At 53.7% G+C, this 17124-nt stretch overlaps 1 protein-coding gene across 3 annotated transcripts; it reads left to right on the top strand.

Moving 5' to 3' along the window:
- The first annotated feature begins 1734 nt into the window (after positions 1–1734).
- On the top strand, positions 1735–4647 carry LOC103704680 (FCS-Like Zinc finger 10-like). Of its 3 annotated transcripts, none has more exons than XM_008788076.6 (3): positions 1735–2167; positions 2808–3953; positions 4078–4647. In XM_008788076.6, exons 2-3 carry the CDS (start codon positions 2854–2856, stop codon positions 4226–4228), a joined length of 1251 nt encoding a protein of 416 aa, XP_008786298.2. In that variant the 5' UTR covers positions 1735–2167; positions 2808–2853; the 3' UTR covers positions 4229–4647. The 3 variants fall into 3 exon arrangements, with proteins under 3 accessions (XP_008786298.2, XP_008786308.2, XP_038986390.1); XM_008788086.6 differs by having other exon boundaries at positions 1735–1945; XM_039130462.3 differs by lacking the exon at positions 1735–2167 and adding an exon at positions 2487–2568.
- The last annotated feature ends 12477 nt before the right edge of the window (positions 4648–17124 follow it).

Here is a 17124-nt window from a genome sequence, read left to right on the forward strand (position 1 = left end):
AATGCATAACTTATTACGTATATCATGTATCATATATGTAGCTGTCAAGATGTGTATAAGCAAGCTTTTCTCTCCAAAAATCTTTGTTTTGATACCTCTCTCTCTCTCTAGTCTCTTCTTGTTATCATCAAAGATTTGCTAAGATTATCGTAGAGAACGGCGAGATAGAAAGAAACACCATAGAAAGTGAATGAGCTGATTTTTTTTTTATGTACATGTAAGAAAAATATGTTATATAGAAAGTTTCTCGGATTCATGTCACCTTGGTGAAACAATCGATGGTTCAACCAAAACTTTTTGGGTCGCACCAAATCCTCTTCTCGATAGATGTACGTCAGAACATAGTTGCCTTCGAGCAGTATTAGGCAGTTATCAACTCTCAGAAGTGAATTACAAAGCTCTTGATCCAACGTGGAGGGGAAAGAATAGAACAGAAAGAAACCGCGAAACAAACGCCTGGTAAATTTTGGCCGTCGATCATCATGATGAAGGTTTGCCAACTCGCCTCGATTAAATCGTCGAGGTGGACGAACCCCCCCACCCGCCCCTATCGGAAGGTAGAAGACGCGCATTGGTTGGGCTTGGGCCCACCCGGTCGGCTATCACTGTCCTCGTAAAAAGAACCGGGCCGAGCCTATCATGCTACCCGGCCCCACTATCAACGGATCATCCGAACCGTCCAGCTCCCTGGCCCATCCGTGATTGGACTGTTTCTGATCCGTGGACGGTCCATCCACCGAACGGTGATGGTGATGGTGATGCTTTGCATCGAATGCTTATCGAGGAGGCCATCACCTTGCAGCTGCTTGGGTTCGGATTCTGAAGAATCGGATTCCCTTGCTGATCTCGTTTCTTACATCCGTTTCTCACCACCGACTCCTTTGATCATTTTGGGTGCATCGACGGTCTGAAATCATTTCACTGCCACCATCACCAAACTGGTATTGGGTTCCCGTTCTGTTCGTGTACCGTATAAGTCTCCCGAGATAACATGGAGTGCAAAGAAGGGGTCCACCTGGGAGCCCCCACCCCCGAGTTTCCTCAAGGTCAACTTTGACGGGTCAGTCCTGGATGGTGGCACGAGGGGAGGTGCGGGTTTCGTCATTCGGGACCCTTTCGCTAGGGTTGTAGCCGCTAGTGGCAGTCACTTATTTGATACCTCGGTTCCGAGCGCGGAGCTGAGCGCTGCCTGGGCTGGCCTTCGACATGCTCGGTACGTGTTACAGGCTAGGTCTATCACCCTAGAGGGTGATTCTGCCACCGTTATCAGTTGGATCCGAGAGGGTCCTAAGGGTGACGGTAGTGACCACCCTTTGCTTCGTGATATATGGAATATGGCGAGGGATGGAGGGGCCTTTCAGGCCAAGCATATCTACTGTGAAGCCAATGGGGCTGCGGATTGGGTGGCTGCATTTGTAGCTCGCCACTCCGGAGACACATTGTGGACTGGAGATGGGGAGTTGCCTTTGGCACTCTGAGGTATCCTATTTTCTGACTTTATTGGGTGTATCTGTACCCGACAGGTATGATCCACCTGTATTAGCAAAAAAAAAAACAAAAAAAAAAAAAAAAAAAGAAAAGAAGAAGAAGGGGGGGGGGGGGGGGGGGGGTTCTATCCGACCCGTGGACAAAATTTGGGCATTTTGTACGTACCGACCGTATTCTATACGTTAATTATTTTTTTTATATTTTTGTCTGACAGTTATGAATAGGAGGAGGAGTATTGCAGAAGCCACGCTGCCACCGTGATTTTGATGCATGCAGCCGAAAAAAAGAAACGAAACAAAGAGAGGAGAGAGATAAAGAGAGGGGGAGGGGAAGAGTAGTGCTGTGTAAGCTTCGTACCTTCGTCAACCTAGTTTTATGGCACCTGGCTCTCTCCTGGCCTCTGTCTGAGAGGCATCTTCTCAGATAGAGAGAGGAGGAGGAGGAGGAGGAGGCAAAGGTGGGTTCTCTGTGCCACCCTCTGGTCTCTGTGGTGCCGGTCCCCATTCTTCTCATGACTTCCATGGGCTCGTCATATGCCCTCTTAGATTTAGCCTTGGAAACCCGTGAAATCTTCACTTTTCCAGGTTCCTTATCCACTTCTTCAATGATTTAAGCCCTCTTTTTAATCCATTTCTGGAGGTTCTGCTTCGGGATTCCATCTGTGTTTTGGAGGCATCAGGTTTATTTCCTGTATTTTTCCTCTTCTCCCTCTTCCTTTTCATTTGTTTACTGGTTTTGTTTTGTTTTTCTTTTTGATCCTACGGTTTCGTAGTTTTTATGTTTCCAAATCGGGTCAAAGTCTTGCCTTTACTCATGATTTGATACGATCTTGAGCCTTTTTCTTTTATGCATCTGTTCTCATTTTCCTGCCGTTAATGCCTGTCTTTGGATGAACAGTCAGGTGGCCGTCAATTCCTCTGTCATCTACTTGCATGCATGGCCCCAGTGGCATTTCAAGTCTCTTTTTGATGTCTACATTTGTTGATATATCTGAATCCGTCGTCTTCCTTTAGACCTATTTGTTTGTCTCGTCGTTATTCAATGTCTTTTCCGCGCGTTCATGGTGTTCTTTTATCATGGGTAAATTTATAATATAATGGTGGTTTCTATGGCTGTCCCCTCATAAATATGAATCATTTGAGGACTGATTCTTTATATCGATCTACTCTTTTATAGCATATTTAAGCGGACAGTTTGTAATCTTTATCAGTGAGCCTATGAGCATTCTTCTTCCTATCGATCTAACCCTGTTACCTGGACTATTCTATTCTAATATTTTCTTTGCCTTTGTTGTTCTTGTTGTTGTTGTTGCTGCACAGGAATCTCTTGTTCTCTAGGTGGGAGGAGGGAAGGAGGTCTGAGAAAATGCTGAGGAAGAGGAGCAGGCCAGTGCAGAAAGAGCAAAGCAAAGGCCTCCTGATGCCTGATTCAGCCTCGGACTCCATCGTCTCCGCTGATGGTGTGGTGCAAAAGGCGAGGAGCACCTCCTTCTTCAGTGCCCCTGGCCTCTTTGTGGGCTTGAGCACCAAGGGCTTGCCGGATTCCGAATCAGCCAAGAGCCCGACCTCTCCCTTGGACTCCAAGGTCTTTTCCAATCGGGGCAGCTCCTTTGTAAGCTCCCCCGGATCACCAGGTCCCGAGGGGCAGCCGAGGAGCTGGCACTGCAACAAGGTGGGCCTTGGCCTGGTCGATTCTCTAAACGACGAGTCCAAGGTTGGTGGGAAGGTACTGAGGTTCTCTGAGAGCAAGAACATACTGCTTGGATCGCAGATGAGGATTACCTTCCCAACCCCTAAATCCCTCCTGGATGGTGGCATCAGAGACGAGCCTCTACGAGCAGCTACTCCCAAATCTCACCATGAGAACGTTGGGACTTCCGCAAAACCTCGCATTGGATCGCCTTCCTCTCGATCTTGCTGCTCGAAACTGGCCATAGGATCCGAGGGAGCTGGTTTAGAGCCCGGGGAATTTGGAAAAATTCGATCTTGGTCAGCCGATATCGGTAGATCATCACTTCCGCTGACTCGTTTTATGTACCACAATCGCAAGTCCGGTTCTGAAATGTTCCCATCCGATTCGAAGGACTCTAGGATGGATTCTCCTCCATTGGTTGGAAACGCCACTAATTTTGACAGCTTTTCGGGGTCTCTCCCGATATCCTTTGGCTCATCTCGTGGATTCATGGCTTCTCTCTCCGCGAGTGAGATCGAGCTATCGGAGGATTATACCTGCATTATTTCACATGGTCCTAACCCTAAGACAACTCACATTTTTGGGGATTGCATTCTTGAAAGCCACACAATTCAGTCACCGGATTCTAAGAATAAGCTTGGAAGAGAAGGAGGAGGCTCTTCCTGGCTGGTTAAGTGCCCTGAGGATTCACCACCCTGCCCCTCCAATGATTTTTTGAGCAACTGTTTCTCTTGCAAGAAGAAATTAGAGGGGAAAGACATCTACATGTATAGGTTAGCTCCTTCTAAACATTGAATAGTTTCTTCTTTCCCATGATCATGAATCTAACTGCCTCTTTTAGGCGGATCACCAGCTCTCAGTTTCTAAATTCTTGTATGATTCTTCTATGCGTTGCAGAGGTGAGAAAGCATTCTGCAGCTGCAATTGCCGTGATCGCGAGATTTTGATCGAAGAGGAAATGGAGATGCCGGCAGCTGATTCTTCCGATTCTCCTGGTTCGTCCTTCCATGAGGAGATATTCCTGGCTGGGATGGCTGCGGCCTCGTAGGCTGGAGGATTGATTGATGAGTCCCAACCCATCGATCCGTGAGTGGTGAGACTCCAAGGTAAACAATTCGATCATCCGTTTGCCGAATGTTACGTGTGGGCGTCTTTAGTGGCCACGGATGATCGCCATGTACATTCATCTGTTTGCAGATTTTGTTTCAGCCCTCATGGTGATACTGGTGCGTTGTGGCTGGAAGTTGCCCTCTTTTTTTTTTTTTTTTGTTCCTCTTTTGAAAGAGATTTGCATTAATGGTTAAACTTTGCATTCTCTTATAATTTTGATCAGAAAGGTGGTAGCCACTGCATGGGCTCCCCATTTTTTTCCCTTCTTTTCCTTCCCTTGCAGCAGTTAATGTATAACCTTCATGAACTTTGTAAGTTAAATGAGTATGAGCGTATCTTATATATTTCGGTTGCTTATATTGTGCTTATATTTCATTGTTCGAACCTATCTTTTCATTGAAATGGTGATAAAATTGTTCAAAGCATGGAGTGCTTCATTTGGGTACAGATTCCATGGTATCATAAACCATTTATTTATTTTTTACTGAAAATATAGACTTCATGGTATCATAAGCCATATAGACTTCATGCCTTGCGTTGGAACTGAACTGTCTTAATAAGCTCCATGTCTCCTGTACATCTCTACTATGTGCAACTAGATCTTTCCCTGTGGTTCCCCCCAGTTTAACGCAATTAGAGCATCTCTCTCACGCATACACTATAGAGAACATCAATGTCATGTTTCCGTTGGGGGTGATTGCAGTGAGCCTGCTCAGCCTGGTGTGTGTAGCCATCTCCTTACCCAACACGCACACATTTTTAGCAAAAAAAAAAAAAAAACACGCACACATTTGGTATTATAAAATTTTGTGCAATAAGGGAAGATGGTGATTTATGCAACTGCATTCTTCTTGTGCTCCATCGTAATTTGATCCTGCTATATTGGCATACTATGCATGAAGCATTTAGATATTATCCTAAAGTCACTTTCCATCGAAGTCTCCATCCTGATGGTTGATACATCCTATGCACCAAGTTCTGCATCCGAGCACGTTTGATGTCCTCTGCTTCACTTTGGACGGAAGCAGAGAATCATATTCCTCTGCTTCAGTTTTGATGTTCTTTACCTTCTCCACTTCAGATAAGTATATAAGCCACTGCTTCTCTTATTTTTCTTCTTCCTTGGTATATTTCTAATACTTCTATGGATGTAGATATCTCTTTCTCAATAAAAAATTGGGTGGCTATGCCTCCCCTTGGATCAAAAAAGAAAGAGAAGAAAAACATAACCAAAGCAACCATCGGTGTCGATGGCCTTAATATGAGTTTGTCTACATATCTCTTTCTTTTTTTTTAAAAAAAAGAGAAAACTTAATCGTTAGAACCTATTAAAAAGAGAGACGATGCTTTCAGGAAGAGACACGAAACAACTCGGGATGCTCTCTGCTGACGCCAAGCAAGACAAACGGAGCGAATCCCTTCCGAATTAGGATCCCCATTTTGATGACATGTTGATTTGTCCTTTTGGGTTAATGGTATTGTCTTGCTACCTTGTGCGTTCCAGTTTTTCCTTTAAGTCGTATTAGCGAGTTTAAAATCTTAGATTTTATCTTCTATTGTACAAAGTATCATTGGTTTTGTCAGGTTGACTCTGGAATCGAAAATATGCTAATCCTTCTATTAGATTTTAAACTTTGGAATCAATATGACAAAACATAAGATACTTTTATACAAAGTATGAATTTATCAAAAATTCTTTTGTCCGGCTAGGTTTTCTAGTCCTTTGCTGAGACTTTTTGAGATCATTTATATTTATCAGTTAGAGGATCTATGTAAGTATATATTTAGTTTCATATCACAAAGTTAATTTTAAATATTTATATAAAATAAAAAAAATTAAATAATATTTTCTAGCTTATTTTTTTGATAACATATGTGGTTATCATAAATAAAATTAAAGCGTAGTTGTTCTATAGCTCATAAGTATTTAGTTTTACATCGGTTGTTCGTTGTGAAGATTTGGATATTTATATAAAGATAAAAATTCTGCACAGCACTACGAAAATCTTTGATATTGATGCATATTAAAAAATTTAAGTAATATCCACCGGCTAATTTTTTTGAAGGAGGTTTTGGATTGTAACATCATGCGTCGCCAATGGTTATAAGCATCAAGCAAATAAGGCCCTTTTTTTGGGGAAAAAAAAAAGGGTGTTTGAGAAGGAACTTGTTGCTGGTGGTCCAAACCGAGAACGATTGGCACAGCGGTGTGAACGGAGTTCCGTTTGAGTTGCCTTGGTTGGTGTTGATTGCGCTCCACCTTCCACCGGAAAACCTGCAAGCAAGCCTCGCACCACCACTGGGGTAGTGGGGGCCCTCCGACGATCAAGTCAGAGGAAATTGGAGGAGAAGGAGAGATAATAGTAGCAAGTAAGAGAATGCTCTGGAAGTTCTTGCTTATCCCCCCCTCCTCCCCCCAGCCGCATATATACCAGGCTGGGGGGTCTTTCAGGGGGGTTCGTCATCGTGGGGCACGATGGAGCTGCCACTGACACGGCCGTTACAGGGCGTCGTGGGGCAGCGCTGGGTACGGCCATGACAGGGCGTAGTGGAGCTCCGCCTTGTACGGCTGTTACAGGGGATCGTGGAGCAGCGCCAGATACAACCGTTGCAGGGAGTAGTGGAGCAGGAGGCTGCGGCGTGCCTCTGGGGAATAGCCTGTCGTTATCGAGAGATGTCCGACTCGGGGTCGGGCTGCGGAGACGAAGATGTCCGACTCGGGGTCGGATTGCTGGATCAAGGGGCTGCCGACTCGGGGTCGGGCTGCGGAGCCGAAGATGTCCGACTCGGGGTCGGATTGCTGGATCAAGGGGCTGCCGTAGTCTTCCTGGGCGCGCGTGCCGGTCACGTGGGGCATGGTGGCTAAGTTCCCCCATAACAGTAGCCCCCCACTTCCGAGCCCGGAACCAGAAGGGGAACGAGTGAAGGGAGTGATGCTTCGAGATTGCCGCCATCCCTCGGAGAGGCGCGCGCGCTTCGAGCTCCCCGCCTTCTTTATGGCGTATGGCGGTTGTTGCTGACCTGGCAGTCTGAGGATTTCGGCGGACATCCTTCCTTAATGGCGTCGATTCGCCTTTGGGGTGCGAGCGACCCTTCGGCAGCCAGGCGTCCTCTAGCGTCACCGAGGCGTCACCCACCTTTCCGCCTATTTAACCGGGGGCCCTCCTCCGTCCGCCTTTCTCTTTACAGACATCTTCGAGTTTCTCCTTTGCGCTGCCGTCATTGCCGTCGGACTGTTCGCTTGCTCCTCCTTTGACGCTCTCGGAGCCGTTCTTCCTTCTCTTCCGGTGAGTTGCCCCATTCTTCAATTTAAGGCTCTCCATACTTTCTCCTTCTGTATTAGTGTACTCCAGTCGTTCCGGTCCTTTCCCCCTTCTTGACCCCGTCCTGACCGTAGATTCACTGGCCATTAGGGATGGGCGAAGTGAGAGCAGACCGCATTAAGTCGGAGCTGGTCGCCGAAGACCTAGATAGGTTCGTAGCTCGATACCACCTTCCTGAGGCCTGCAATGTTACGCTCCCGGGGCCTGAGGAGAGGATGTCCCATCCTCCTCCAGGGAAGGTTGCCATCAATGAGGGCATTCTTCAGGCCGGGTTCCGCTTTCCCCCCTCGGACTTAGTCGTTCAGGTGCTTCGGGGTTTAAGAGTGGCGCCGACGCAACTGGTGCCGAACTCATGGCGCGCCCTGACGGCCTTTCAGGTTCTCTGCCGCATTCACGAGGTTCCCGCCACCCTGAATGTCTTTTGGGAATGCTACGGCCTGAGCGGCCACCCCCAGGACAAAGGGTGGTGGTGCTTTGCGGCGCGGCGAGGGTGCGGCCTCGTCAAGGAGGCTCCTACCTCCATTCACGGCTGGAAGGGGCGCTTCTTTTTCGTTGACGCAGATCCCTCTTGGGGAATCAGGGCAACCTGGGAGACGCCGATGAAGTCCCCGATTGGCCTATCGAGGTTGTCGAGGGAGGAATCCGATGGCGTCGCCGTCTTGAAGGGGTTGGTTGCCGAGGGCCGGCTCCCCCCGGTGGCTCGCCTTATTTCCGAGGATACCTTGGTGAACGTCGGTCTGAGCTCGGTCCCCGCTGACCGTGAGCCCGCCACCATTTCTTTTTTAGCTCTTTTCTCCTCTTTCGTCTCGTTCTCTCCTTCAGTTTCTCAACCTCCGACCACCTCGTCCTTTTTGCAGAGATCGACGACGTCATGCAGTCGGACAAGGCAACGGCTGTTGGTAGGACGTCCCTACTGGAAGCAGTCCGGAGGAAGAAACGAGCTCCTCCGAGCGGGGCCCCACCGGCGAAGAAGTCCCGCCGGCAGGTGACTCCGACGCCGACAGACGGGTCCGGACCCACCGATCAGGGGGACGCCGCGGGTGCGGACCGGCAGTTGACGCTGTATCAGCCCTCCGATGCCGAGACTACCGTTTCTCCGGAGGCATCACCCGGGCGCGCCCGAGATGGACGGGTCGGACGTGATCGGTCACCAGCCCAGCCTTCGACTCGGTCGGCTCCGGATGATACGAGGAGGGACGCGCCGAGGCCCCGGCCGAGCGGGACCCTGTCAATTCCAGGGGCGGTCCCCGCCCCGAGCATGGTCAGCATGACTCTTCCCCAAGCGATGGGTAAGGGTAAGGCTGCAGAACCACCGTCCGACTCCGGGGAGAAGTCGGGGTCGGCCTTCACTTTCGCCGGCGCCCGAAACCTCATCGAGACGGTGCTGCTGGAGAAGGACCGCAGGCGGGTCCGGGAGATGAGGGTCCCTGACGTTGGGGCTGCCAGCTGCGTCTGTCTCATGTCGGTGAGTGTTCTTTTGGTCGCTTTCATCATTTATAGGCTCTGTTGATCCCCGCCTGACGCCCTCGTTTTTCTTATCTCTTAGCTCGCCCAGTACATGATCCGCCTGGAGGAGTGCTACGAGGAACAGACGAGGCTTCTGGCGAGGGCCGAGAGCCAACTGAAGGCAGTAGAGGAGGGAGGTCAGGCTGCGGCGGGGAGGACGACCAGGGACCTCGAGACGAGGCTCCAGGTGGCCGAAGAGCGGGCACTCGGCTTCGTCACCCTCGAGAAGCAACTGTTGGAGGCTCAGGAGCAACTCAAGGTTGCCTCGGGTCTCGAGGGCGAGATCAAGAAGGCGGAGGAGCGGGCCGAGAAGCAGTCCCGGAAGGCTGCCGACTACCGGGAGAGGTGGGAGAAGGCCCAGCGGTCAGCCGACAACGCCCGCAACCGAACCCGGTCTCTTGAAGCCAAGCTGGGCGAATTGGAGTCGGCCTTGGAGAAGTTCCGCGCGAGCGACCAGGAGCTTCATTCGCGCCTGGAGGAGGCTGAGGCTGCTCGCATTGCTGCCGAGGCGAAGCACAAGGAGGCTCAGGCTGATCTGCTGAGGGTCTCCTCCGAGGCGGATGACCGGATTGTGGCGAAGGTCTTGGAGGCGAAGGCTCAGATTATGGAGCGGGCAGAGGCGGCACTGGCCGAGAAGAGTGCGGAGATCGGGCGTCAGGCGGTACAGGCTTATCGTCAGTCCGCCGAGTTCACCCGTGATATGTCGGAGGCGGTACAGGCCTATCGTCAGTCCGACGAGTTCGTCCGTGACATGTCGGACGCGGGGTCCGACTCCTTTGTCTTAGGCTTCGAGGAAGGCCTGGCAAGGGTGTCGGCTAAGTACCCCGAAATTGACATGAGTGGGATCTCCCTCCTCGACTCCCCTCAGGCGCCATTGCCTGCTGATTCTCCAACCGTCTCCCTACCCCCTGCGGACGTGCCTGGCGTTCCCGACCCGGGGGTTCCTCCAAGCTGACTTTCTGTATTTTTGTTCTTTTCTTTGTGTGTTGGCGTTTTGCCAAGTTGTATGGGTCTCGGCCCTGAAACAATGAAAGTTAATGCAAATAGAGTTTCTTCATTTTACTTTCGTCCTTCTTCTTTTTAACTCTTGGTAGCGTCTCGCTGACTCCCGACTCTTGAAATTCTTCGGGCGCTAGGCCAGGTATCTGAGGGTTAGGCCTCAGGGAATTCTTCCGGCGCTAAGCCAGGCATCCGAGGGTTAGGCCTCAGGAACTTCTTCCGGCGCTAAGCCGGGCATCCGAGGGTTAGGCCTCAGGAAATTCTTCCGGCACTAGGCCAGGCATCCGAGGGTTAGGCCTCAGGAAATTCTTCCGGCACTAGGCCAGGCATCCGAGGGTTAGGCCTCAGGAAATTCTTCCGGCACTAAGCCAAGCATCCGAGGGTTAGGCCTCAGGAAATTCTTCCGGCACTAAGCCAGGCATCCGAGGGTTAGGCCTCAGGAAATTCTTCCGGCGCTAGGCCAGGCATCCGAGGGTTAGGCCTCAGGAACTTCTTCCGGCGCTAAGCCAGGCATCCGAGGGTTAGGCCTCAGGAACTTCTTCCGGCGCTAAGCCAGGCATCCGAGGGTTAGGCCTCAGGAAATTCTTCCGGCACTAGGCCAGGCATCCGAGGGTTAGGCCTCAGGAAATTCCTCCGGCGCTAAGCCAGGCATCCGAGGGTTAGGCCTCAGGAACTTCTTCCGGCGCTAAGCCAGGCATCCGAGGGTTAGGCCTCAGGAAATTCTTCCGGCACTAGGCCAGGCATCCGAGGGTTAGGCCTCAGGAAATTCCGCTCGTTGGTCGGCCAAGGCTGGCGCAAGCCGAGGCGACCGGTCGGGGCTTCAGGCTAGTTTGCTCCCGGGATGATCATCGGATTAGCCTGGCATCCGAGGGCTGAGCCTCGGGAGATTCCGCTCGTTGGTCGGCCAAGGCTGGCGCAAGCCGAGGCGACCGGTCGGGGCTTCAGGCTAGTCTGCTCCCGGGATGATCATCGGGTAGCCTGGCATCCGAGGGCCGAGCCTCGGAAAATTTCGCTCGTTGGTCGGCCAAGGCTGGCGCAAGCCGAGGCGACCGGTCGGGGCTTCAGGCTAGTCTGCTCCCGGGATGATCATCGGGTTAGCCTGGCATCCGAGGGCCGAGCCTCGGAAAATTCCGCTCGTTGGTCGGCCAAGGCTGGCGCAAGCCGAGGCGACCGGTCGGGGCTTCAGGCTAGTCTGCTCCCGGGATGATCATCGGGTTAGCCTGGCATCCGAGGGCCGAGCCTCGGAAAATTCCGCTCGTTGGTCGGCCAAGGCTGGCGCAAGCCGAGGCGACCGGTCGGGGCTTCAGGCTAGTCTGCTCCCGGGATGATCATCGGGTTAGCCTGGCATCCGAGGGCCGAGCCTCGGAAAATTCCGCTCGTTGGTCGGCCAAGGCTGGCGCAAGCCGAGGCGACCGGTCGGAGCTTCAGGCTAGTCTGCTCCCGGGATGATCATCGGGTTAGCCTGGCATCCGAGGGCCGAGCCTCGGGAAATTCCGCTCGTTGGTCGGCCAAGGCTGGCGCAAGCCGAGGCGACCGGTCGGGGCTTCAGGCTAGTCTGCTTCCGGGATGATCATCGGGTTAGCCTGGCATCCGAGGGCCGAGCCTCGGGAAATTCCGCTCGCTGGTCGTGCGCCTGTCGCTTGCCGCTCGACGGGATTTCTCCGTGGCCAGCTGCGATCGTGTTTCTCCTCCTCTCCAAGCGTCGCCTGGGGAACACCAGATGGGCATTAAATGCTAATTGAGGGGTTACCTGGGAAATCGGATCGCCAGTTGCTGCTTGCGAGGAGTGTCAGTTAAGCGGCCGCGATACGCGCGTTCTTCGAGGCGGATGCGGCCTGGGCGCGAGCGGAGATATGTGGACCTAGGGGTACAGGCCACCCGGAGTGTCCTGCACAAAGAATGCGATTAAGGAGAATAACGCTTAGGAAATCGCGAGAAGATACGCCTCGAGAGCCGGATCGGCTCCGGATTCAATGCGCCCGCATTTATTGGAGCCACCCGCATCGGAACGACCGGGGGGCCGCAGTTTGGCTATAAATATAGGTGCAGGTGCGATGGAGCCTGCCAAGCCGGAGCTGTTCAGGTTGCCATGGATCGTGGGCCTCCTCTCCGGCGCATGGTTGAGAGACCCCTACCGGAGGAACGGGAGGCGCGCCCTTTGCGACTTCCGCCAACTAGCCGTTTCATCTGGGATCAACAAGGAGGTTCTCCCCGGCGGAACTCCGCTCTAGGCGTTTCATCCGGGATCACGTCTCCCCTCCTTGAAGTTCGGCCTCCCGATTGAGCTCCGCACCAGGCGCTTGATCCGGGACCGCGCCTCCATATGCTCTTCTCCCTTGTATTCCTTCTCTCCCCTAACACTGGGGAGGACCGGAATATCCCTTGGAGGTGGCGTTCCCCTGGAGGCAGCGGGAGCTTCGTCTGCGGCGGCTCCTCGTCTTTTTCGTGAGGCGTGGATGGCGCCTCTGGGTAGGAGCAGTGTGGACTTCTCCTTCGTCCACTTCTTCTTCATCCGCGCTGGCTCTTCGTCTTTTTCGTGAGACGTCGATGGCGCCTCCGGTTGGAGGCACCCACTTCCGGTGGGATTGCAGCCGCTTCGGATGGAGGTTTCGGGATCCCAGATCTCCAGCTCCTCGGAGTCTCCACCTCTTCTTTACTTTCTTTACACCCTAATTCCCCTCTGGGAATTCCTTGTAATCACACGAGCACGCCGTTGTAACCAGAAATTATTGAAACGAAAAGTGTTATACATTTTTGAACTGTCTTTCTGGCATTGTCGTTCTACTGGTAATACATCCGCAGGTTAGCGGAATTCCAGCTCCTTGGAATTTCTCGACCATCTAGGGCCTCCAACTGGTAGGAGCCAGGTCGGTTTACCTAGCGAACCCTATACGGGCCTTCCCAATTTGGCGCTAGCTTCCCACCTTCCGCAGGTTGAGATGCTTTAGCTCGCCTTAGCACCAGATCTCCGATTCTGAAAAGCTTCGGTCGGACCTTGGAGTTGTAATATCGGGCCACCCTCCGCTGATACATCGCCATCCGAACCTGCGCCATTTTCCTCGCTTCTTCCAAGAGATCCAGGTTCCCTCGGAGTTGCTCCGAATTGGCCTCGGGTCGGTGCGCGGCCACCCGAGGTGAGGGGAGTCCGAGCTCCACGGGGACAACGGCTTCCGTGCCATAGGTTAGGCTGAAAGGCGTCTCCCCGGTAGGGGTCCGATGCGTGGTCCGATACGCCCAAAGGACATTCTCGAGTTCTTCGACCCAAGCTTGCCCCGTCCGACCGATTCGCGCTTTGATTCCTTGGAGGATTGTCCGATTTGTGACCTCGGCCTCGCCGTTGGTTTGGGGATGCGACACAGATGTGAACCGATGCTCGATCCCGAACTCCTCGCAGAAGTCACGGAAATGCTTGTTGTCGAACTGTCGGCCATTATCCGAGATGAGGACCCGAGGTACCCCAAATCGGACAATGATGTTCTTCTTCACGAACTTCCGGACTTGCGCCTCCGTGATAGTGGCCAGCGGCTCTGCCTCCACCCACTTGGTGAAGTAGTCGATTGCAACAATCAAAAATTTCCGCTGAGCTGAAGTGACGGGGAATGGTCCGAGGATATCCATTCCCCACTGGGCGAAGGGCCAGGGTGCAGTGATTGGTGCCAAGGGGACAGAAGGGACTCTCTGGACGTTGGCGTGGCGCTGGCAGGCGTCTCATTTCCGTACATAATCCTTTGAGTCCTCCAACAAGGTAGGCCAATAATAGCCTTGCCTCATGATCTTGTGCGCCAAGGACCTAGCCCCCAAGTGTGATCCGCAAACGCCTTCGTGGACTTCGCCGAGGACGTAGGCCGCTTCCGAGGGGCGGAGGCACTTTAAGAGGGGGGCGGTGAACGAGGTCCGATACAGCCTCCCTTCATAGAGTACGTAGTGGGCGGACTTCATAACAAGTCGCCGAGCTTGATCTTCGTCTTCAGGGAGGATCCCTTCGGCGAGGTAGGCGACAAGCGGGTCCATCCAAGACGGCTCCGGATCAATCGCCATCACCGCTCCAGCCTCGCCGATGCTCGAGGCATCCAGGGTCTCCAGGTAGATCGCCCTCGACAAGTTGTGCGCGTCTGCGCCCACTAAGCGGGACAACCTGTCGGCCCTGGCATTTTTACTTCTTGGGACCTGCTGGATGTCGACACTGCCGAGGTCGGGAATGAGTGCTTGCACCTTCCGGACGTAATTCTGCATGGTCGGGTTCCGGGCTTCGAACTCCCCACGGACCTGCCCGACCACCAGCTGGGAGTCGGTGAAGACCTTCAGGCGCCGGATGCCGAGCTCCTTGGTGAGTTTGAGTCCCGTGACTAGGGCCTCGTACTCCGCCTCGTTGTTGGTCACTGGAAATCCGAACCTCAAGGCATACTCGGCTATCACTCCATCAGGACTGGTAAGGACCAGCCCGGCCCCTCCACCTTCGGGGTTCGACGACCCATCGATGTGAAGCGTCCAAATCGGGAGGTCGAGGCTGGGTGTTTCCGACGACCTAGGTTCCGCCTCCTGCACCGTGCACTCAGCGAGGAAATCCGCGAGCGCCTGGGCCTTGATGGCGGGTCGGGGCTGGTAGCGGATGTCGAACTCACCAAGTTCTACTGCCCACTTCACCAGCCGTCCCGCATTCTCAGGATTGCTGAGGATCTGCCGCAGCGGTTGATCGGTCAAGAGGGTGACAGAATGGGCCTGGAAATAGGGGCGAAGCCTCCTGGTCGCGGTCAGCAGCGCGAAGGCGATCTTTTCAGCCTTCGTATACCGCGTCTCGGCATCCCGTAGGACCCGGCTGATGTAGTACACAGGCTTCTGGAGCTTTGCCTCTTTCCGAACCAGTACCGCACTGATTGCGGTTGGAGAGACCGCCAGATAGAGGTAGAGCATCTCCCCTTCTTGCGGCTTGGACAGCAGGGGAGGAGACGCCAAGTATTCCTTGAGCTGGTCGAATGCTGCTTGACATTCGGCCGTCCAGAGGAAGTCTTTCGGGCGTTTCAACACCTTGAAGAAAGGTTGGCAGCGTTCGGCCGATTTTGCCACAAATCGTCCGAGCGCGGCGACCCTCCCAGCGAGCTCCTGAACCTCCTTCACTTTGGTCGGAGGGGACATATCTTGGATGGCCTTGATTTTGTCCGGGTTGGCTTCGATCCCCCGCTGGTTGACAATGAAACCGAGGAACCTCCCGGCCGAAGCGCCAAAGGCGCACTTCGCTGGGTTCAGCTTCATGTGAAACTTCCGCAAGGTGGCGAAAGTCTACTCCAGATCCGCGATGTGCTGGTCTGCATGGCGGCTCTTCACCAGCATATCGTCCACGTACACCTCCATGTTCCGGCCGATTTGTTCTTTGAAGATTTTGTTGACGAGGCGCTGGTAAGTGGCGCCAGCATTCTTCAGACCGAAGGGCATTACCTTGTAACAGTACAGCCCCCGGTCTGTTATAAAGGCAGTTTTCTCCTCGTCCTGTGGAGCCATCATTATCTGGTTGTAGCCGGAGAAGGCGTCCATGAAAGACAGCAGCTGATATCCGGAAGTCGCGTCGACCAGTTGGTCTATCCGCGGAAGCGGAAAGCTATCCTTGGGGCATGCCTTGTTCAGGTCGGTGTAGTCGACGCACATCCTCCACTTTCCGCTCGCCTTCCGGACAAGTACGACATTTGCCAGCCATTCGGGGTAGCTGACCTCCCTTATGAATCCTGCCTCCAAGAGCTTGTCTACCTCCTGGTCGACCACTCGGATCCGATCCGGGGCACAGTGTCTCTTCTTCTGTTTTACCGGTCGGTGGGTCGGGTCGACGTTGAGGGCGTGAGAAATGACCTCCGGGTCGATCCCAGGTACATCGGCCGCCGACCAGGCAAACACATCGACATTGGCTCGGAGAAATTTCACCAACCGGGCCCGAGCTCCCAGGTCGAGATTGGCGCCGACCCGGATCGTCCTGTCCGGGCGACCTTCCTCGAGGGGAACTTCGATCACACCCTCGGCCGGCTCCCCGTGCCGCAAGGCCACCTCGTCTCTGGCGTCGAGGGACTCGACGCTTAAGGCTTCTACGGGCTTCTTCCCTTTGAGAGTTGCTAGGAAACATTGCCTTGCGGTCGGTTGGTCACCTCGGACCTCTCCAATCCCGGCCGCCGTGGGGAACCGCATGAGCAAGTGGTACGTAGAGACCACCGCGCGAAGGGCGTTCAGTCCGGGTCGTCCGAGGATAGCGTTGTAGGCCGAGGGAACACGGACGACCAAGAACCCGAGCCGCACCGTGGCTTCTGCGGGTGCAACGCCCGCAGTCACAGGCAGCTCAACGACACCTTCGGCCGAGATAGCGTCACCAGTGAATTCTATGAGGGGGGTGGATGTTTTGTGCAACAATTGTCTGGACAAGCTCATCTTTTGGAAGGCCTCGTAAAACAAAATATCAGCTGAGCTTCCACTATCCACAAGAACACGCCTTACATCATAGTTTGCCATAGTGAGGGAGATCACCATGGCGTCGTCGTGGGGGGTCTGAACCCCCTTTACATCTTCATCACAAAAAGTGATTATATTACCGACCCTCTGCCTCTTTGCGACGGCTGCCCCTGACGCTTCAGTCGAGCCCCCTGCGTTCCTCTCGGGCCGGGGGCAGCCCCCAGTGATAGTGTGGATCACGCCCGCGACGGGTCGATTCTGCTCCCGAGGCTCCTGAGGGGCCGGGTCGGCCGGACGCGGGTCTGCGGGGGGACGTCGGTCGTTCACATATCGACCGAGACGCCCTCGGCGGATGAGAGCCTCGATCTCGTCCCGAAGCTGGAAGCAGTCTTCGGTGTCGTGGCCGTGGTCCCGGTGGTACTCACAGTACGCCCGAGAGGGCCTCCTCCCAGGAATCTTCTTCATCTGTCTCGGGACCGGGAGGTCCTCCCGCCCCTTGATTTCCATGAGGATCTGGGCCCGGGGAGTCAGGAGAGGAGTGTACCGGTTGAAACGTCGGGGCGGAGAACGAGGGCGTAGG

The sequence above is a fragment of the Phoenix dactylifera genome, chromosome 12, assembly GCF_051530095.1.
Source record: "Phoenix dactylifera cultivar Ajwa chromosome 12, Ajwa_hap1_PhDact_Kaust_v1.1, whole genome shotgun sequence".
NCBI lineage: Eukaryota > Viridiplantae > Streptophyta > Magnoliopsida > Arecales > Arecaceae > Phoenix > Phoenix dactylifera.